Genomic DNA, 14,852 nt, shown 5'->3' on the forward strand with positions numbered 1-14,852 from the left:
TCTATTAAGGAATTTTATCAGGTCCCCAGTTACTCTGTTGGGAATATATCAAAGCTCTTATGACAATATTCAATGCATAATAGTGTTTACACCAATTTCCAGCTGATAATTAGCAATCAATATCATTAAATATGCTGAACATCACACTGCTCCTTCAGGCTCGGGGGTTCAGCTCAGGGCTAACAACCCTGACTGATAAAACAAAACTGTTATGGAAACAGCAATGAAGAATCCTTCTACATCTGAGTGCGATGGTATTCCTGAGTCTCCACCTGGGACTCGCCTGACTGACAGTAGTGAAAACCAAGAGGAGGATACTGACACAATGAAAGAAGCCTTCATGGATGCACTAAACGCCAGTGGCGAAACAGGTAGCAAGCAAGTAGATCACATAGCTGGTTTTGGAAGGGGAGATGTGAAAACTGGAACTGTGCTACTGACATTCCAACATCTCAGAAGTGTATTGGCTGTACTTACAAATGAGGGACATTTGATTCATCGAAGGTTGTGCACAACATTCCAAAAGGGGTTAATTTAGTTCATTTGGAAGAACAAAAGTCAATAGCTTTCTCGTGGGCTCAAATCACATTTCATCTAGTCTAGGAAGGATTTCATATTGGATATTGCTGAAAAGAGTTTTTCCAACAGTACAGAAGTTTCATGGTCACTATTACTGATGCCATATATATTTTATTTCAGATGGTCTATTAAACAACTCTAAATTCATAGCACTATGGCAAGATTTTAATTCATTTTGTGGGTGACTAGTTTGTCTCTGGATTGTTATTCCAGTATGTAATACAATTATTATGTTAGCACTCACCATCCAAATATACTTTATACTTTATTGTCACCAAACACATGATACTAGAACGTACAATCATCACAGCGATATTTGATTCTGCGCTTCCTGCTCCCTGGATTACAAATCAATAGTAAATATTAAAAATTTAAATTATAAATCATAATTAGAAAATAGAAAATGGAAAGTAAGGTAGTGCAAAAAAACCGAGAGGCAGGTCCAGATATTTGGAGGGTACGGCCCAGATCCAGATCAGGATCCATTCAGCAGTCTTATCACAGTTGGAAAGAAGGTGTTCCCAAATCTGGCCGTATGAGTCTTCAAGCTCCAGAGCCTTCTCCCGGAGGGAAGAGGGACAAAAAGTGTGTTGTCCGAGTGGGTCGTGTCCTTCATTATCCTGGCAGCACTGCTCCGACAGTGTCCAGTGTAAAGTGAGTCCAAGGATGGAAGATCGGTTTGTGTGATGTGCTGCGCCGTGTTCACGATCTTCTGCAGCTTCTTCCGGTCTTGGACAGGACAACTTCCATACCAGGTTGTGATGCACCCTAAAAGAATGCTTTCTACAGTGTATCTATAAAAATTAGTGAGGGTTTTAGGGGACAGGCCAAATTTCTTTAGTTTTCTCAGGAAGTAAAGGCGCTGGTGGGCCTTCTTCTTGGTTGGACCAAGTCAGGTCAGTTGTGATATTGACCCTGAGGAACTTAAAGCTTCTGACCTGTTCCACCTGCGCACCACCGACGTAGATGGGGTTGTGCGGTCCACTACTCCTTCTGAAGTCAACAAGCCAATTCCTTCGTCTTGCTGACGTTGAGGGATAGTTATTGTCTTCGCACCATGCCACCAGGTTCTTAATTTCCTCTCTGCACTCAAACTCATCATTACCCAAAATACGGCCTGCAACTGTTGTGTCATCAGCAAACTTATCTATTAAGTTCGATGGAAACTTGGCTACACAATCATGGGTGTACAGTGAGTACAGCAGGGGGCTCAGTACACAGCCTTGTGGGGCACCGGTGCTCAGAGTGATTGTAGAGGAGAGCTTGTCCCCTATTTTTACAGCCTGGGTCCTGTCTGTGAGGAAGTTGAAGATCCAGCAGCAGATCTGAGTGTTAAGGCCCAGGTTCCGGAGCTTAGGAATCAATTTATTTGGAATGATGGTATTAAAGGCAGAGCTGTAGTCTATGAAAAGGAGCCTTGTGTATACAAACTGTGCCAGGGGCACGAAACACTGGATGTAAACTTTTGTCCAAGAAAGAATAAAAGGAAGAAATAGTTAAATTTGCTCAGTGTCAAAGGTGGAGAAATACTTTAAATCCATAATAAATATTAGGATGAATTTACAAATTTAGGAATAAGTCAACTGCAGCAATCACAGATTAACTAAAAATCTGAAAGAGTGAGAGACTGAATATCTGTAATACCAGTTGCTGTATTTATTGAGATACAACCAAACCTTGCCATACTGCAGGGAGGTGTGTGTTCATTGAAAACTGCTTGATAATGATTCTCTGCATATCATCCATGCAAGATTCAAGAAACAAGTTGAAAAGAAAATAAAAGTGTTTATTTATTTATCCCCTATACTACATGTGTGCATTCCCAGAGAGCTAATTCTATTGTGTCTAAAATTTTAAGGACATACTTCCATGACCTGAACTGTTATGACATGGGTGTCACCTGTATATTGTGAAGTTCATTACAGTTTGAAAAGTTCATAAAATAAAGCGTCATGGTTACAAAACTGATTGGGTTCATAGAAAAGGACTGAAAAGATATTGCACTGATACACTTCTGTCTATTTTTGGTCCCAATATGTGTTATGTGCATTGGAAGTGCAATATGGAAGCTTTTTGATAAACTTGGGAGAAAAATTCTAAAATACTGCAGTGGATCACAGCAGCGTAATTGAGCTTTGACTAACAACCAATTTGGACATCAGAGGTTTGAAAGGAGTGGATTTCACTCAGGTCCATTAACCGAGTAGGAAAAAAAACAGCGGCGGATGGCGACAGCATAATTGAGCTCTGACCAGCGACCAATATGGACATCAGGAGTTTAAGAAGGGATCGCACTCGGGTCCACTGACCGACTAGAAAAGGACAGCGGGAGATCGCGGCTGCGTAACTGAGCACTGACCAGCGACCAATAGGCATTTCAGATTGATTAACAACAGCGAATTAAAGGAAGGCAGATGCAAGCACAGCGGCCATCGTCAGAGTTGACAGAGTTAGAGTGGTGATCTTGAGGGTTTAGCTCTTTGAGGCTTCAGTCAGAGAAAGCAAAATAAGAAAAGCTCTAGGTAATTTTTTTTTTTACCTTCTCTTCTTTAGATGTGCTCAGCTAGGACAGCAGAGATGCCAGGCAGGATAGGGGAATGTTGCTCTTTCGGGATTTGGGAAGGCCTCCATTGTCCCTGGTGACTACAGCTGAGAGAAGTGCATCCAGCTACAGCTTCTAGCAACCCACATTAAGGAGTTGGAGCTAAAACTGGATGAACTCCAGATCATTCAGGAGGCTGAAGGGGGTGATAGGACATTCAGAGAGGTAGTTACATGCAAGGTGCAGGATACAGGAAACTGAGTAACAGTCAGGAAGGGGAAAGGGGCTAAACAACCAGTGCAGAGTACCCCTGTGGTCATCCCCCTCAGCAACATGTATACCACTTTGGATACTGCTGGGGGGATGACCTAACAGAGGAGAGTCATAGCATACAGGTTACTGGCACTGTCTGGCTCTGTGACTCAGAAGGGAAGGCAGGAGAAGAGGAGCACTGTGGTGCTAGGGATTCATTAGTCAGGGGAACAGACAGGAGTTTCTGTGGGTGAGAATAAGATTCACGGACAGTAGTTGGCTCCTGGGTACCAGGGTCTGGGATATCTTGGACTGAGTACTCAGCATTCCTAAGTGGGAGTGTGAACAGCCAGAGGTCATGGTCCAAGTAGGTACCAAAGGCATTGGTAGGACAAATGAAGAGGTTCTACATAGGGAGTTCAGGGAGTTAGGTGCGAAGTTAAAGGCAGGACCTCCAGGGTTATGATTTCAGGACTGCTACCTGTGCTATGTGCTAGTGAGGACAGAACTAGGAAGATTACACAGTTTACCACATGGCTAAGGAGGTGGTGTTGGAGGGAGATGTTGGCCAGAAAGAACGACAGTTTATAAATCAGTGAATTCAAATGAATCAAAGACAGTGGAAGCAGACTAATGCTTTTTGTTCTTGTCTTGTGCTTGGAGATGGAGACTGCTATTTTGTGAAGACACTCTGTTCTCCATTTTGGGAGCTTGAATTGCTTAGCTTGATCAGTGTTTCAAAGAAGACACAATGATGCTCCAGGACTAGAGATATTTCCAAATAAGAAGTTATTTGTGAGATATTATGAGGATATAACATGCAGGTTTGTGAATGTTGGAGTCAGTATCTGTTCTGCATGAATCAAGCTCGTGGCTGGTTGAGAACAAAGACCATAAATTATCGACTGTCATCGCTGGGAAGAAGGGATGCTGGCTTGCAGCACAGCCAGTAACAAGGTGTTAAAGGTCCGACACATGACCTGTGACCAATGGCACTGGAATGCAATATTTGAATTGATAAGGAATGGATACAGAACTGGATGCTTCCTGTGTGCTGGCAGTAGTAGCTTTGAAGAATAACCATCGCAGATACAAGCGCGAGCAACCCTGCATAGAACACGTGGTGAGTGATTTGAGACTATGAGGAACGCCAGGGAAACTTAGTGGGTGTGCACATAAGATATTTAGTGAATGAATTCATGTACCTGTTAGTTTGGACAATAAAGGTACTTGTCAGTAAATGCAGAGTCTCTCTCTGTGCCTCACTGATCAGTATTACAAGGATAATTCTTAGAACAGAGGGCATAAGACTTTTGGATCATTGGGTTCTCTTCCAGGGAAAATGGGATCTGTACAAAAGGGACAGTTTGCACCTGAACTGGGAGGGGGACTAATAGCCTAGCAGGAAGGTTTGTTAATGCTGCACGTTGGGGGTTATACTCAAGTTTCAAGGGGATGGGAACCAGAGTGCCAGAACAGTTAGTAGAGAGGTTGAGGAGGCAGGTGTTGGTAAGACTTCAAAGTCAGGAATCAAAAGGTTGAGTTTGGTGTAACTAGTGTCCTGAGCTGCATATATTTCAATGCAACAAGTATCATAGGAAATGCAGATGAGCGCAGGGCATGGACCAACACCTGAATTTAATACATTGTAGCCATTAGTAAGACTTGGTTGTAGGAGGGGCAGGATTGGCAGCTCAGTATTCTGGGGTTCCATTGTTTTAGACGTGACAATGCAGGAGGGATTAAAGGAGGAGGGGTGGCATATCTAGTCAGGGAAAGTGTCATGGCAGTGCTCCATCAGGACAGACTAGAGAACTCAACTCCTGAGGTGTTATGGGTGGAGCTAAGAAACAAGAAATATATGACCACGTTGAAGGGGCTATGTTACAGAACACCCAACTGTCCGGGGCAGTTAGAGGAACAAATTTATAAACAGATCATAGACTGTTATAAGAAACATAAGGCAGTTCTAGTAGATGATTTAACTTTCCACATATTGACTGGGAATCCCATACTGTGAAAGGACTAGAGGGGATACAGTTTGTCAGGAGTGTTCAGGAAGTCCCAGTGAGAAAGTGTGCAATACGGGATCTGCTGTTATAGAACGAAGCAGGGTAGGTGACAGAAGTTTGTGTAGGGGAACACTTTGCAACTATTGACCACAATGCCATTAGTTTCAAAGAAATTATGAAAAAAAGGTAAGTGTGGTCCGCAGGTTGAGATTCCAAATTGGAGAAAGGCCAATTCTGATGGAATTATTAATGATCTGGCAAGTGTGGATTGGGATAGGCTGTTCTCTGGCAATGGTGTACTTGGAAAGTGGGAAGCCTTCAAAAATGAAATTTTGAGAATACCAAGCTTGTATGTACCTGTCAGAATAAAACGTAAAGATAACAAGTGTAGGGAACCTTGGTTTTCAAGAGATATTTTAAGCCCTGGTTAAGAGGAAAAGGAGGTGCCAGCAGGTATAGGCAAGTAGGAACAAATGAGGTGCTTAACGAGTGCAAGAAATGCAAGAGAACACATGAGAAATCAGGAAGGCTAAAAGAAGGTATGAAGTTGCTCTAGCAGACAAAGAGACAAAGTGAATGAAAATCCTAAGGGATTCTAGAGATATTTCCAAGAGCAAAAGGATTGCAAGAAATAAAATTAGTCCTCTGGAAGACCAGAATGGTAATCCACGTGTACAGCCAAAATAGATGGGGGAGATTTAAAATGAATTCTTTGCATCTGTATTAGCTCAGGAAATTGATACAGAGTCTATAGAAGTAAGGCAAAGCAGCATCAACTTCATGGACCCTGTACAGATTACAGAGGAGGTGGTGTTTGCAACTCTGGGGCAAATCAGGGTGGATAAATCCCCAAGGCCTGACAAGATGTTCCCTCAGACCCTATGGGAGCCAAGTGCAGAAATTGCTGGTGCCCTAGCAGAGATATTTAAAACATCCTTAGCGACAGGAGAGGTACCAGAGAACTGGAGATAGCCAATGTTTCTCCTTGTTTAAAAAAGGCTCTAAACATAATCCAGGAAATTATAGGCTGGTGAGTCTGTTGTGGGAGAGTTAATGGAAGGTATTCTAAGGGACCGGATTTATAAGTGTTTGGATAGACATGGCCTGATCAAGGATAGTCAGCATGGCTCCGCATGTGGTAGGTCATGTTTAACCTTATAGAGCTTTGAGGAAGTTACCAGGAAAGTGGATGAAGGCAAGACAATGGATGTTATCTACATGGACCTTAGTACGGCAAATGACAAGGCTCCACATGGGAGGATAGTCAAGAAGGCTCAGTCGCTCGGCATTCAAGATGAGGTAGTAAATTGGATTAGACATTGGCTTTGAGGGAAAAGACAGAAAGTGGTAGTAGAGGGTTGCCTCTCTAACTGGAAGCCTGCACCTAATGGTGTGTTGCAGGGTTCGGTGCTGGGTTCTTTGTTGTTTGTCATCTATATTAATCATCCAGATCATAACGTGGTTAACTGGATCAGCAAATTTGCAGATGACACCAAGGTTGGGGGTGTAAGGGACAATGAGGAAGGCTATCATAGCTTGCAGAGGAATCTGCATCAGCTACAAAAATGGGCTGAAAAATGGCAGATGGAATTTAGTGCAGACAAGTGCGAGGTGTTGAACTTCAGTAGGATCAGCCAGGGTAGATCTTACACAGTGAACTGCAGGGCACTAAAGTGTGTGGTAGAACAACGGGATCTGGAGATATAGGTTGATAATTCATTGAAAGTGGTGTCACAGGTAGATAGGATCATAAAGAAAGCTTTTGGCACATTGGCCTTCATAAATCAATGTACTGAGAACAGGAGATGGGATGTTATGTTGAAGTTGTACAAGACATTGGTGAGGCCTAATTTGGAGTATTGTGTGTGATTTTGATCATCTACCGAAAAGAACAATGTACACAAGGTTTAAAGAGTACAGAGAAAATTTACAGGGATGTTGCCGGATCTGGAGGATCTGATTTATGAGGAAAGATTGAATACATTAGGACTGTAGTCATTAGAATGCAGAAAATTAAGAGGAGATTTGATAGAGGTATACAAAATTAAGAGGGGTAGAGAAAGTGTAAATGCAAGGAGGCTTGTTCCACTGAGGTTGGATGGGACTACAACCAGAGGTCATGGGTTAAGGGTGAAAGGTAAGAAGTTTAAAGAGAGCATGAAACTTCTTCACTCAGAGGGTTGTGAGAGTGTGGAAAGAACTGCCAGCACAAGTGGAGCATGCAAGCTCAATTGCAATGTTGAACAGAAGTTTGGATAGGTATATGGATAGTAGGGGTATCTCCATAGGAGGGCTGTGGTCCTGGTGTAGATCAATGGGAGTAGGCAGTTTAAATGGTTTCAGCATGGACTAGATCGGCCAATTAGCCTGTTTCTGTCTTGTACTTCTCTTATAATTCTACTCTGGATAGTTGAACAGGCTGAAGGGACAAGTGAACAGATATGTTATTAATGTGGGCAAGACCTTTTCAGATAAAACAAAGAATGAAGAATAAAATGAATGCAATAAAGGCTATACAAAGTAATTGCCAGACTGCAAACTGTTTAAAAACACAGTTCCCTGAAAGTGATGACGCAATGACTCTTAAAAAAGCCAACAAACTTTCGGGATTTTGTACAAGTAATAGTACAGTACATATGCATATTGAAATGGGTTGGCCAAATATATTACTTTACTTTATTGTCGCCAAACAATTGATACTAGAACGTTCAATCATCACAGCGATATTTGATTCTGCGCTTCCCGCTCCCTGGATTACAAACAGTATTAAAAATTTAAATTATAAATCATAAATAGAAAATAGAAAAGAGAAAGCAAGGAAGTGCAAAAAAAAACCGAGAGGCAGGTCTCGAAATTTGGAAGGTATGGCCCAGATCCGGGTCAGGATCCGTTCAACAGTCTTATCACAGTTGGAAACAAGCTGTTCCCAAATCTGACCATACGAGTCTTCAAGCTCTTGAGCCTACTCCCGGAGGGAAGAGGGACGAAAAGTGTGTTGGCTGGGTGGGTCGTGTCCTTGATTATCCTGGCAGCACTGCTCCAACAGCATGCGGTGTAAAGTGAGTGCAAGGACGGACGATTGGTTTGTGTGATGTGCTGCACCGCGTTCACGATCTTCTGCAGCTTCTTCCGGTCTTGGACAGGACAACTTCCATACCAGGTTGTGATGCACCCTAGAAGAATGCTTTCTACGGTGCATCTATAAAAATTAGTGAGGGTTTTAGGGGACAGGCCAAGTTTCTTTAGCTTTCTCAGGAAGTAAAGGCGCTTCTTGGCAGTGGACTCTGCTTGGTTGGACCAAGTCAGGTCATTTGTGATATTGACCCCAAGGAACTTAAAGCTTTTGACCTGTTCCACTTGCACACCACCGATGTAAATTGGGTCGTGCGGTCCGCTACTCCTTCTGAAGTCAACAACCAATTCCTTTGCCTTGCTGACGTTGACGGGGGGCAATAAAATTATGTGCACTTTTATTGTACGAGGGGAGATTGATAAGTTCGTGGCCTAAGGTAGAAGGAGTCCATTTTAGAAAACCTAGCACATTCATTTTTCAACATAGTCCCCTCCTACATTTACACACTTAAGGCTGATTTATACTTGTGTGTACCAGCTTGCGCCATAGCCTACACAAGTGGGCTACGCCGTTGTGAGTTATTAACTTCAAACTTTCTGCATAATCACTCAAAGAGTTGAACTGCAAGTGCATGTAACGAGAGCTGTATAACTCATCTCCTTCTACCTTAGACCATGAACTTATCAATCACCCCTGCTGTGGACTACTTTCTGGAGGTCCAAAACGCCGACTTCTACAAAGAAGGGATCCGTATGCTCCACAACCACTGGACTAAGTGTGTAAACGTAGGAGGGGACTATGTTGAAAAATAAATGTGCTAGGTTTTCTAAAATTGACTCTTTCTACCTTAGGCCACAAACTTATCAATCACCCCTCATATATTGTGATAGTACAGTAATTGAACTTAACAAAATGTACAGAGATTTAGCATTGTAACAGCAAAAAAGTGTGTTGGCTAAAATGAGTGAACTTGATAATGGAACTATTTCCACCAAGGAAAAGGCAGCCAAGAGCAGATTTAAAAAAGACTCTTAAAATTAGGGAAAATCTTCTCAGTGCATAGGTATTTCCTTTGATTATATACACTTGGTAGCCACTTTATTAGATCCTCTCCTGTACCTAATAAAATGGCCACTGAGTATATACAGTATGCATGTAATAAAAGAGTGAAGATTTTGAGCTAGAGTATTGTAAATACAGAATGTTGTGTGCTTAGATGCTTATATCCAGTGATCCAGAGCAATTCCATGGGACATGCTCAACGGGTTGAATCACCTAATTCTGCTCCTATGTCTTATGGACTTTACCAATGAATTAAAAATTATTGCTTCTATTGGGAAGATGATGGCAGCAGCAAACATGACCAAGGGTGACATCCTCTAGATGGTTCACAAAACTACTATTTTTACGTCTTCTTTTTCTTTCAAATGCGGTTCTGCTACTGTTGGAGCCTGTAATTTACATTTTGGTGGTGTGTCTCAGGGCCAATTGAGCAATCTGGCACTCTGCTGACTCTGAGGTTGTTCCATCAGGCTTCCAGCGAAGGGTGTGGCCTTGAGGCCCAGAGGCCTGGAGACAGGACGCGAGCAAATTTCTTGCTCGACTCCATTTCTTGCCGATCATTTCCATTTAAAGTGCTGAGGAAGACTGAAATCATCGAGGCGAGTGCGGAGGTGAGCGGGTGCCGCATACCAGCCTCTCGCTCACTGCTTCTAAAGAAAGGTCCCTGTGTTTGAATGGTTTCTCTCTCACTCGATGCTGTCAGAGGATGATGCCGGAGCTCAGGTCTCGGGCAAAGTTTAATCGACACGGTCTGTGGATTGGGCTCTGTAGTTCACATTAGGACGTGTTTCTGGTAGCTCCTTTTTTTGTTGCTATTTTGGGCCACTTTGAATCGGGCAGCCTGCAGAAAATGAACACTGAACTGAAGCGAATATGGCTGGTTTCTTCCAATTTTGTGTTTTATATTCTGTGATTTTTGCTTTTTCTGTTGTTGCCATTTGTCCAATTTTTTTGGCGCATTGGGGGGTGGTGGTTTGATGTTTTTCTTTGAATGGGTTCCATAGTTTTTCTTTGGTGGTTATCTGTGGGGAAGGCAAATCTCAGGCCTGTATACAGCATACATACTTTGTTAATAAATGTACTTTGAACCTTTGAATTCCAAACAAAGCAATGGAAATTTGTTCAAATGGATACACACCATGACATCAACAGCACAATGTTGAGAGTGACCACAGAAGCTGCTTGTGCTCTACCTACTCTCAGTAAGCGAACTTCAGCGATTTACATTACAGTGTAACTTGTAATTAAATTCTCAAATTTCAAAATTAAAAACGTTTTGTAACTGTTTAAAAACATTAAGCATAAAGAAACAGAATAAATGCCTTTCCAATTTTTATAACCACCACCAGAGGGCAATCAAGATTAATTTTAAGGAGTTTTTTTCTACTTAACCAGCATACATTCAAAATCTAAAATGCTTGATTCACATTACTGTGATATCTGTATTGCACAATTTCTTGTACATTTTAGGCTGGTAGAAAGAGAAAGTAAGTCTGGAAAAATTTAAAGCAGTCACACATTTCTCAAACTTCTTACATTACTAACACAATTGAGTTTTAGTGTTTTAGACTGTTTCAGTGAAAGGTCAAGTGCAAATATTTTGTTTTTCTAACCACAGATAGACTTGTTGCAGCTACACAGAGGTTTTTTCCTTCTGCAAAATGATATTGCTATGTAGCCCCCTGGTAAGCCTCAGGCTCGCTCAGCTCGCTTCTGTCTAGGGGGAGCAGCCTTCGGCCCTACCAGACTGGGTAATCAAGTTGGTGTGCATACTGTGTGATGTACCAAACCGTGCCAAGTAACAAAGACAGTACACCATATACAATTAAATGATTACACTTTATAGATCTTACTGGAACTATGTAATTAATAGAGATACAATATAAAAGGAAAGTAACAGGCGCCAAACTTATCAAATTTCAACCACTTCGTGCACAACTGTTGGAGCTCAATTATCGGAGTCTTCTTTCCACCATTCGATCTGCTCCAACCTTCTTGACCCACTGCCTGGGACCAACCACGGTGGTCAACCAGAGTGCGTCCAGCACGTCCTTCCTCTTCGGTTCTCCTCCCAAAAAGCCCTGGGCCTCGGCCTCCCTCATGGGTCCGATCCTCACCCAGCTTACAGCATCACGTCTCCTCTCTCTGTCCTCATCGCACCTTCTGCCCAAAGCCCATGAAAACAATAGCTTACAGACACACAAGAAAGAATAACATCTATCTCAATTGGTTAGCAAATGAATACAATTCTCATTATCAGTAATTATAACCCAAACAAGCTGCTAGAGAGAGAACCACTGTCTCAGCAGTTAACATAACAAAGAAGCCATTTTATTAAAGCAACACACATCAAAGTTGCTGGTGAACGCAGCAGGCCAGGCAGCATCTCTAGGAAGAGGTACAGTCGACGTTTCAGGCCGAGACCCTTCATCAGGACTAACTGAAAGAAGAGTTAGTAAGAGATATGAAAGTGGGAGGGGGAGGGGGAGATCCAAAATGATAGGAGAAGACAGGAGCGGGAGGGATGGAGCCAAGAGCTGGACAGGTGATTGGCAAAGGGGATATGAGAGGATCATGGGACAGGAGGCCCAGGGAGAAAGACCGGGGGGGGGGGGACCTAGAGGATGGGCAGGGGGTATAGTCAGAGGGACAGAGGGAGAAAAAGGAGAGTGAGAGAAAGAATGTGTGTATATAAATAACGGATGGGGTACGAGGGGGAGGTGGGGCATTAGCGGAAGTCAGAGAAGTCACTGTTCATGCCATCAGGTTGGAGGCTACCCAGACGGAATATAAGGTGTTGTTCCTCCAACCTGAGTGTGACTTCATCTTTACAGTAGAGGAGGCCATGGATAGTGGAGATGCGTTTGAGAGCAGAGTTGATGGTGGAGGAAGGGAAGCCCCTTTCTTTAAAAAAGGAGGACATCTCCCTCGTCCTGGAAAGAAAAGCCTCATCCTGAGAGCAGATGTGGCGGAGATGGAGAAATTGCGAGAAGGGGATGGCACTCTGCTCTCAAACGCATCTCCCCCATTTCACGCACATCTGCTCTCACTCCATCCTCCTGCCACTCCACTAGGAATAGGGCTCCCCTGGTCCTCACCTACCAACCCACCAGCCTCCGGGTCCAACATATTATTCTCCGTAACTTCCACCGCCTCCAACGGGATCCCACCACTAAGCACATCTTTCCCTCCCCGCCTCTCTCTGCTTTCCGCAGGGATCGCTCCCTACGTGACTCCCTTGTCCATTCGTCCCCCCCATCCCTCCCCACTGATCTCCCTCCTGGCACTTAACCTTGTAAGCAGAACAAGTGCTACACATGCCCTCACACTTCCTCCCTTACCACCATTCAGGGCCCCAAACAGTCCTTCCAGGTGAGGCAACACTTCACCTGTGAGTTGGCTGGGGTGATATACTGCGTCCGGTGCTCCTGATGTGGCCTTCTATACATTGGTGAGACCTGATGCAGACTGGGAGACCGCTTTGCTGAACACTACGCTCTGTCCACCAGAGAAAGCAGGATCTCCCAGTGGCCACACATTTTAATTCCACATCCCATTCCCATTCTGACATGTCTATCCACGGCCTTCTCTACTGTAAAGATGAAGCCACACTCAGGTTGGAGGAACAACACCTTATATTCCATCTGGGTAGCCTCCAACCTGATGGCATGAACATTTACTTCTCTAACTTCCACTAATGCCCCACCTCCCCCTTGTACCACATCCGTTATTTATTTTTATACACACATTCTTTCTCTCTCTCTCCTTTTTCTCTCTCTGTCCCTCTGACTATACCCCTTGCCCATCCTCCAGGTTCCCCCCACCCCCGTCTTTCTCCCTGGGCCTCCTGTCCCATGATCCTCTCATATCCCCTTTGCCAATCACCTGTCCAGCTCTTGGTTCCATCCCTCCCCCTCCTGTCTTCTCCTATCATTTTGGATCTCCCCTCCCCCTCCCACTTTCATATCTCTTACTAACTCTTCCTTCAGTTAGTCCTGACGAAGGGTCTCGGCCTGAAACGTCGACTGTACCTCTTCCTAGAGATGTTGCTTGGCCTGCTGCGTTCACTTTGATGTGTGTTGCTTGAATTTCCAGCATCTGCAGAATTCCTGTTGTTAGCCATTTTATTAGCCTTAGCGGTGACATAAAAAAAATCCCTTACAGCTATATACTTAAAAACTTTTATTTTCTAGTTATTCACTCTACTGCAAAGTGTCAAAATTCTAGCTTAAAAGGTGTAAGTAAAAAGTAGAATCCACACAGAGCCATTCGACACACAAGTTCCTAAATAAAAACTTAAGATTTACAACATTTCGGTCAATTGTGTTTCTACTTTTGTGTGTAAAACAATATAAATTGTTCTCACATACCAAGCCTCTGCTGATGAGATCAAAGTCGAGTACTTCCCCATGTGATAATTTGTAATAAGTAACTGTTCTATACCAGAGAACTTGGTAGTATTTTGGAAAGAAAATTTATTTTCCTCCTTATTCACAAAACAACACATTTCACTTCATAAGAAATCTGCAGATTCTGGAAATCCAAAGCAACACACACAAAATGCTGAAGGAACTCAGCATCTGTGGTAAATAGTAAACAGTCAACGTTTTGGGCTGAGAGGCTTCATCAGGACTGACGAAATAGCCCTGACTCTGACATGTGATGAAATTTCACATTATATGTCAGAGATGAGAAATCTGATTCTGAAAAGCATATCACAGAACCCAGCCTTCCCTCTACAAACCTTGTCTATAGTTCTTGCTACCTCAGTAAAAGCAGTCAGCATAATCAAAGGCCTCGTGCCACCCTTCTCCCCTCTCCCTTTGGAAGAAGATACAGAAGATTGAAAACACGTACCACCTGTCTCAAAGACAGATTCTACCCCATGGTAATAGACTATTAAATGTTTCCCTAGTATAATGAAATGGACTCTTCATTTCAAAAACTGACCTCATTGTAATCTTGCATTTTATTGTTTACCTGCATTGAACATTCCCTGCAGCTGTTACACTTCATTCTGCAATGTTATTGTTTCCTCTTGTTCTATCTCAATGCACTTGTGTAATGGTTCAATTTGTATGAACAGTATGCAAGATAAGCTTTACACTTATTATTTGACAATAATAAACTAAAACCAAATCCAAGTCTACTAGGGTTGATTGATGGAGACTGTTTGAAGGGAAAGGAACATTTAGCGTGGGAGGCTTTAAAGAGTGTGATGCCAAGAATCAAGAAGCAGCATGATCCAGTTAGGGTGAAGGGTGACCTGATAAGCTTTGAGAACCTGTCCAGCGAAAGAAATGAGGGCGGGAGAAGAAAACAGCAGCGCGCC

At 43.0% G+C, this 14,852-nt stretch overlaps 1 protein-coding gene across 2 annotated transcripts in view; it reads right to left on the minus strand.

Annotated features, from left to right (window-relative positions):
• Positions 1–14,852, minus strand: part of LOC134357341 (guanine nucleotide-binding protein subunit alpha-14) — a 150,442-nt gene that overhangs the window by 24,086 nt on the left and 111,504 nt on the right. Inside the window, exon 1 of one of the 2 annotated variants that reach the window (XM_063068782.1) lies at positions 11,512–11,641. The exons of the other annotated variant lie outside the window; for it this stretch is intronic. Within the exon in view, the coding sequence (XP_062924852.1) occupies positions 11,512–11,622 (111 nt within the window). The 5' untranslated portion in view covers positions 11,623–11,641. Of the gene's footprint in view, positions 1–11,511; positions 11,642–14,852 lie in introns of those variants that run through there. 2 annotated transcript variants of the gene reach the window in all.

This window comes from Mobula hypostoma, chromosome 16 (genome assembly GCF_963921235.1).
Source record: "Mobula hypostoma chromosome 16, sMobHyp1.1, whole genome shotgun sequence".
Lineage (NCBI taxonomy): Eukaryota > Metazoa > Chordata > Chondrichthyes > Myliobatiformes > Myliobatidae > Mobula > Mobula hypostoma.